General features: G+C 36.0%; 1 protein-coding gene across 1 annotated transcript; it reads left to right on the top strand.

Annotated features, from left to right (window-relative positions):
• The first annotated feature begins 782 nt into the window (after positions 1-782).
• On the top strand, positions 783-6,539 carry LOC125853341 (uncharacterized). The gene is made up of 7 exons (XM_049533009.1): positions 783-878; positions 994-1,043; positions 2,816-3,016; positions 3,139-3,197; positions 3,304-5,085; positions 5,521-5,677; positions 5,796-6,539. Exons 3-7 carry the CDS (start codon positions 2,899-2,901, stop codon positions 6,410-6,412), a joined length of 2,733 nt encoding a protein of 910 aa, XP_049388966.1. The 5' UTR covers positions 783-878; positions 994-1,043; positions 2,816-2,898; the 3' UTR covers positions 6,413-6,539.
• The last annotated feature ends 681 nt before the right edge of the window (positions 6,540-7,220 follow it).

Below are 7,220 nucleotides of genomic sequence, written 5' to 3'. Positions count from 1 at the left end.
ACATATTGCCTCTTATTCAATTTACTTCGCCACAGTAAATATTATGTTCTACTATATATATATATGAATAGGTTACACTTAAAAAGATGCAAAAACATATTTTATTTTATATGTAAAAAATGAAAAATTGTATCATGTTACATCTAATACTAACCTAAATATAAATATTATATATTATTATCTTATAAATATTTCATATAACCGCACAAAGCGCGGACGATTTCACTAGTTATATATATATATATATATATATATATATAAAGCGGAATCTCAAGAGAGGTATCCGAAAAAAGAAGAAAAATTGATTACATATATTTTTATTTATTTATAAAAAGTAACTTTTATTCAAAAATACTATATAGGATCCAACAACATAAGATAGGACTTTAATTAAGAGGAGTTGGTAAATAAATAGTTTTAAAACATATCTCTGATTTACAACTTTTGTCGTTGACTTAATTTTAATATTAGTCAGCAAATCATATTCCTCAAAGTTGAAAGGGTGTAGTGTAGTGCGAAGCATGGAATCGGAGCGCCTACCGTTGGGAATTTGAAATCCCTCCCTCTCATCACTTCACTAAAAAGAGACGTTAGAACTCTTTTTTAACCTTTTCTGGACAAAACATTAATTATTTTCTTCTTTCAAATATTATATAACTTTTTTAAAAAATGTAATCTTTTTTTTTTCTCTGTCTTCCTCATTTAATGCCCATTCAACTATTCTTTGTTTCAGACAAATTAAAGATTACACCTTTCATTTCTTACAGCTATTTTTCCCTTTCCCCCATTCCCCCAAAACTCACTCATCTCTTCAGTTTTTTCTATAGCAAAGTCTATAATTTTCATTTGTAAACTAGGGGTTAAAGAATCTTGGTTTTGTAAGTTTTTCTTGTATTTGTGTTTGATGTTTAGTTTTTCAGTGGTGTGTTTGTTGTATGAATTGATATATGGGAATGCTGAGTTTTTGTTCTATGTTTTTGTTTGATCTCTCAGATTCTTGGGAAGGACAGGATTGGGTTACAAGGAGCTTAAACATTTGATTTGTAAGTTTTGTTATGTGGGTTTGATTTTGTTTTGTTTCTTTGTGCTGATACCAATTGGGGTTCTCTTGTTCACCATCTTATATGATTTATACATGGGAAAGATTGATTTTTTTTGCTAGGGAATTTGTAAAGGCTGGAGGTTTAATGAGTTCTGAGTTCTTCAGAGTCTTTTTTGTGTTTGGGTTTGTTTTGTTTTGTTTTGTTCCTTTAAAATGGTGATATGCCAATTGGGTTGTTGTTCTCTTTGTAGGACTGTTACATTGATTCAGTGCTATGTTTTTGCTTCATCATTTGCGGGGTGGAATGTATTTCAATTTGTTATCTTTGCAGATTTTTTAGTTTAATTATAGTTTGACCTAGATTTAGAATTAAAAATTAAGAGCTTTTGATTTTGACTTCTAAGAAGAAGAGAAAAGAAAGGGGGGAAATGAATTTTTGATTAGAGAATCTTTTTTTAGATATGATTCAGTTTGGAAATTTCTAGACCAACTAGGGGAGGGTACTAACGATATTCGAGTTCATTTAAAAGCACTGAACTTTTAAGTATTCGATTGACTATACCTTTTAAGGTACAGTGATTGCATTGGAATGATTTGGGAAATCAAGAACTGGGCTTGTCTGCAATGCAATTTGATTTTGCAATGATTTAATGTGCTGATTACGCGTTTATGTTATTAGGACACTAGTTGAGTCCAAATTCAAAGGTCACAGGAACAACTTCAAACATGTTGGAAGTTGGAACTAATTTGATTTTAGTTAAGTGTTAGTGGCATTAGGGTCCTGAAGATCTTCTGTTTTTTTTAATCAAATTTTTAGTCCTGCCACCTTTTTTGTCTCACACTGAATTAATAAACTTTCTTAGTCCTGGAGCCTTGGAGGCACAAGTTTGAACTAACAAGGTCATATTGCTACTCACTTTGGTATATTAAAGACGAACATTGGAAAATGCTGACCAGTAATCAACTGAAAATAGACAGCTTGAGAGAAGTGAGGATATTGTCAGGGTCAGGAAAGTGGGGCAATAGGATTAGGTGGTCTACATTTGGATGGAGGAATTAGTGACTTAGTGTTATAGGGAGCATGGAGGAGGTTAAGATTTGGGGTAGAGGAAGAGATAGATAATTATTTATAAAGGTAGCTATGTGCAATTAAAAAAACTCTTGCAAGCCAAACAATGTAATGCCAACTAGATAATGCTTCTCAAATGTGTAGGTTTTCAATTTCATCACTACAGAGTAAAAGACTGAATCAGGATGAAGTAACAATCTGAACTTGTAACATGTTCTGGGTAGTCATTCTTCAACAGGTGGTGGCCTCCTTCGACTACTGTTGATTTCAAGATAAGGAAATTGAGTTGATTATCATGTTACAGTCAGCTTAAATATTGATCGAATGGTTGGGATTCAATAAATGGAGAAATTTGCTGGAAAGAGATGTCACATCAGATTGGATAAAGCTAAGTAGTTTTATTGGAATTCTTGAAAGAGGATAGGTTTCAATGACAAGGAAAAGGAGTTGAGAATATTGGTGGACAAAAAATGGGGGGACTACGAAGAAGAAAATATAAGATCATCAAAGTAACTGTGGGGGAGCATATCTCCTCAATTTCCTTTTACTTAATTTCGCAAGTTCCGCTGACAAAAAAGAGTAGCCTAAAGGAACAAATCTATAAAAGAAGATGCTACAAAAGCATCTTCATTGTACTCACTCATTTATTAGTTGTCCCAAGTTTTGTTTTAAACAGTATCTCTTACTTCTAAAATTTTCTGCAGATGGGTCTGGAAACAATGCTTGTTGTTATAGCTGTTTTTTCAGATTACAAATTTTGAAGAAAGTTTGAGATCAGCAGGTGAATATGGTTGTTGAGAAGCAGGGTTCCAAGAGTGGAGGTTATGTTGGTGGCTTCCTGCAGTTATTTGATTGGAATGCAAAGTCACGGAAGAAATTGTTCTCTAGCAAGTCTGACATACCAGGTAAATGCCGAAGATGTCTGTGAACAATGGATAGGACCACTGATTCTTCCATGTGCATGTATAGTGGTAGAACTTCAAGAAAACTATGTTGTCAAATGTTATAATTCCTATCCTTTTTGCAGAGCTATCCAAACAGAAGAAGAGATGTGATGGGAACTTGCCTATGACTCGTGTTCATTTGGTCTGTATTCAATAGTTAATTAAGCTTTCTCATCTTTTGGTTTTCCACCTACTTGGAGATTACATTTTCCTGTTGTACTTTTTCAACTGAAACTATTTGATTGCAGAACAATGAGGATGACACTACAGCTGTGTCCAGTGTCAAAGGAAGCAGTGACTACAGTTGTGCCTCATCGGTAACTGATGAGGAATATTATGGAATCAAACCTGCTGGTGTCGTTGCAAGGCTTATGGGATTGGATTGCTTGCCATCCTCTAATTTGTCAGAGCCTTACTCTACTCCATTTTTCGATTCTCAGTCTCTAAGAAGCGCTCCTTCCCTTTCGAGAAACCTCGAATACCAGCAAAGTTTTCAAACAGTATATTCCAGCAACCTCCATGAGAAGATGGAGGATCTAGGAAGGAGCTCATTTGAGCCAAAGCAACAGAAGATAATCAGTAGGCCCATCGAGAAGTTTCAAACGGAGATTTTGCCTCCTAAGTCGGCTAAATCAATCCCAGCCACTCATTATAAGGCTCTATCCCCAATCAAAAGGGCCAATTCTATCCCACCTCAGAATGCAGCTCACATAATGGAAATAGCTGCCAGAATACTTGATGCAGGACCTCAAGCTACTTCGAAAGTAAAATCGCCCCTAATTGGATCGTCTTCAGTACCCTTGAAGTATAAAGGTTTAAAAGAAAGGGCTGAAGCTTCTCAAAAGGTAGTCAAGATTGCTGAAGCTTCTCGGAGGCCAGCTGAATCTAATGCTTCGAAGTATCTTAAAGGGCAACCTATGAATAAGAGCTGGAATGGGTCGGCAGATATAGCCAGGCAGAAGGATTTCTCAGATTCTGATGAATCTTTTGGTGGAGGCAAAACTAAAGGAAAATCTGTTTCACTAGCCTTGCAAGCAAAAGCCAATGTTCAGAAAAGAGAGGGCCTAAATGCAGGCAGTAGCAGAAGTGTACTTGTCCAGAAAGAACCACCAAGTAAAGTCATCTCAAACCAGTTGTTTACAAGCCAACCTAGTACAGAAAAAAACACACACAAGAAACCATCTGTACATAATAGTTCAAGTGTTCTGCGGCAGAATAATCAGAAACAAAATAGTATGGCTGATAGGGGCAAGTCACCTTCTAAGCAATTTATTTCCAATTCACAAGGAAAACGAACACTCAGTGGTGATTCTTCCTTTGTGCGACAGAGAAGTTCAGGTAAAATGGCTGAAAACTCCAAAGTCAGCTCCAGACGGTTGAGCAGAGAGGCAGACAATAAAAAGGAAGAAGCATATTCTTGTACTAAAAGTGTGTCACGTAAGAAACGGCCTAGTGACGGTGATATCCAGTATGAGAAAAATCAGGCTACTGGAAGTATGTCTACTCATAAAAGTGGCAAGCTGATTCAGTCTGGCACATTCATGGATAGGGAAATACGCTGGGGTGAGAACAGTAAAGGGAAAGGGACAGACATTATTTCTTTCTCTTTCAGTACTCCCCTAACTCGATCGATGCCCACGGCTGAGCTCCCAAGAGAAGTATTAGGGAAAAGTCATGAGTTTAGCACAGACTTTCGAAGTAACAAGATGCAGCTCACCTCAGATTGTATGAATAATCTTAAGGCTCCTTTGGGGCATAACTTGAGTGGAGGGGATTCTTTGAGCACTCTTTTGGATCAAAAGTTAAGAGAATTATCTTCTGTAGTTGAGTCTTCACGCCAGAAAACATCCAATAGTTCCTCATCGATTTTCCAGGATCTGTCACCATCTCTGAATGGCTTATCAAAGACCACCATGTTGCATGTTAACAGGAACCATGATGACATGGAAGTGGATGATTTAGTCAGCCCTTGCAACCCTGGCTTTTCTTCTACTGGTCCTCTAGGAATCACTGGGCAGCACAAGCATCAGGTGTGTATCATAGGTTTTGCAAAATTCTGTTTTTGCACTTGAATCTTTATAGTATTTAGTTTGCCACTCTATTTGTAGGTTGCAGATACCTCTTTTGATACATCAACTGATATTCTTATACTGTATTCCTTGTCATATGATAATTTTATTTTACCATTCAGATGACTCAGTGTTAACCTGCATTTCTTGTTAGCCCTTTTGTGCCTTTTAACGTCTTGATGTTTTGCGGTCTTTGTATTTGACTTAGTATTTTTTGGACATCTTTGAATAAAACATTCTTCTCTCCTCCTACTTTCCTGGTTCAATGTACTTTTGGTAATTGTATTTGCTCTATTTGGTTAAGAACTCTTCTTTTTATTAAATTATAGAAAGCTTGCTTTCTACTAAGTAGATGGAAAACCTCTCAATTTCATCATTTAATCTGTATCATTTCAGGGGATTGAAGAGGAACTGAGTGAGTATGGTAGCAGTGAATATGAATGCAGGAAGGTGTTTGGCAGTCGGTTCCTGAGCCCTGTTTCTGTTCTTGAGCAATCTTTTCTTACTGAAAGTTGCAATTCTTCAGATACTGCAGAAAGTAACAATACAGGAGGTAAGATCAGCAGACCTAGTGCCTTTATTTTTATGCATGAAAAATCCACTGGTAATTTGTGTTATGAAACATAGGTTGACACTATAGATATATCTGAACATTATCTAATGAATTTCAGCTTGCAACCAAAGTTCATCGGTACAAGCTAAAGAAGTGTTTGGTATATGCTCGTGGAATAAGTTCCACTCTATGGAACCTGAGGTAGATTTGTTAGACTCTGCCTCTTCAACTTTTGGTAAAGAGGAAGACGGGAAATCACCAAATTGGGAGCTGGAATATGTGAAGGACATACTATACAATATTGAGTCGATGTTCATGGATTTTGCAATGGGAAGGTGTCAGAAGATCATCAATCCACACCTTTTTGATCAACTGGAAAGGATAAATAGTCATAGACATGATGAGCTAAAACAAAGACGAAAGGTTGTATTTGATTGTGTGGGTGAATGCTTGGACTTAAGATTCATGGTGGAGGGTGGATATGATTCATGGTCAAAAGGTCTATTGGTGGTTAAAAACAAGAAGAGGCTAGCAGAAGAAGTATATAGGGAAATTTCAGGGTGGAGTGGCATGGGAAACTGCATGGTTGATGAACTCGTAGACAAGGACATGAGCAGCGGTTTTGGAAGATGGATGAACTTTGAAGTTGAAGCATTTGAACTGGGAATACAGATCGAGAAACGATTGCTAAATTCATTGATTGATGAAGTAGTTGCTGACATCTTGCTACTCTAACAGATTTTTATCTTCATCCTCTCGATACAATTCTTGATCTTGCTCCATGTGAATTTCGCACATTCTTCTTGTATGTTTTCTTCATACATCTCTTATGATTAGAAAAATTAAACCGAAACCAGCTTTTGGATGTCATTATAGATTGTTTTGTTGGAGGTGATGTTACCAGAATAGAATATTAACATCCACATTTCATTTGTCAGTTTTTTTATCATTCTGTTCCATTTTTGTCTTGCGAAACTTACCTAATTTTGTTGGAAATAGCTCAAAAAAGTCTATTCTGAAGTGTTGGTTTGATTGAAATCCGATTGAGTTGAGTTAAAGGTCACCATTGTTGAGGTCTTAAAGCTTTGAGTTATATCAAATTTGAAGATCTATTTGGGAGATGGATTTATGGCAATGGGAGATGTTTCGAACCGATTCTATATTATCCTTCTTTATACGCTCAACAACACATTTTTCTTACTTAATCTCTATTTTATAAGTCAAATCAATTTGTGTGTCCTTAACCTCATAACAAATTCACCTGTATCATTATTCGAGTAAACAAATTTGATTGTTAAAAATTTTCCCAGGATTGTTATCCCACACTACAATCCCAGGATAAATACTAATGTGGGATAAGTTATCCTGTGATTTTATCCCAACCAAACTTGAGATAAACTCATCCTAAAATTAATCTTGGAATAATTAGTTATCCCTTATCCTCCATACCAAACGAGCACTTATGTCTCGATGACAACACAATGAAGCTTGACGATATCGGCTTTGTTTAACAAACATTTTGTTGAATAATATTATTAGTCTT

This window comes from Solanum stenotomum, chromosome 1 (assembly GCF_019186545.1).
Source record: "Solanum stenotomum isolate F172 chromosome 1, ASM1918654v1, whole genome shotgun sequence".
NCBI classification, from domain to species: Eukaryota; Viridiplantae; Streptophyta; class Magnoliopsida; order Solanales; family Solanaceae; genus Solanum; species Solanum stenotomum.
Note: the sequence above shows the minus strand (reverse complement) of the source record. Positions and strands in the feature narration are given on the sequence as shown.

What these genes read in the sequence shown, in the direction of transcription:
- LOC125853341 (XM_049533009.1), top strand. Translation starts at nt 2,899, where the DNA reads ATGGTTGTTGAGAAGCAGGGTTCCAAGAGTGGAGGTTATGTTGGTGGC. An exon ending in CTATGACTCGTGTTCATTTG is followed by an intron (nt 3,198 to 3,303) that starts GTCTGTATTCAA and finishes ATTTGATTGCAG; the next exon opens with AACAATGAGGATGACACTAC. An exon ending in CTGGGCAGCACAAGCATCAG is followed by an intron (nt 5,086 to 5,520) that starts GTGTGTATCATA and finishes GTATCATTTCAG; the next exon opens with GGGATTGAAGAGGAACTGAG.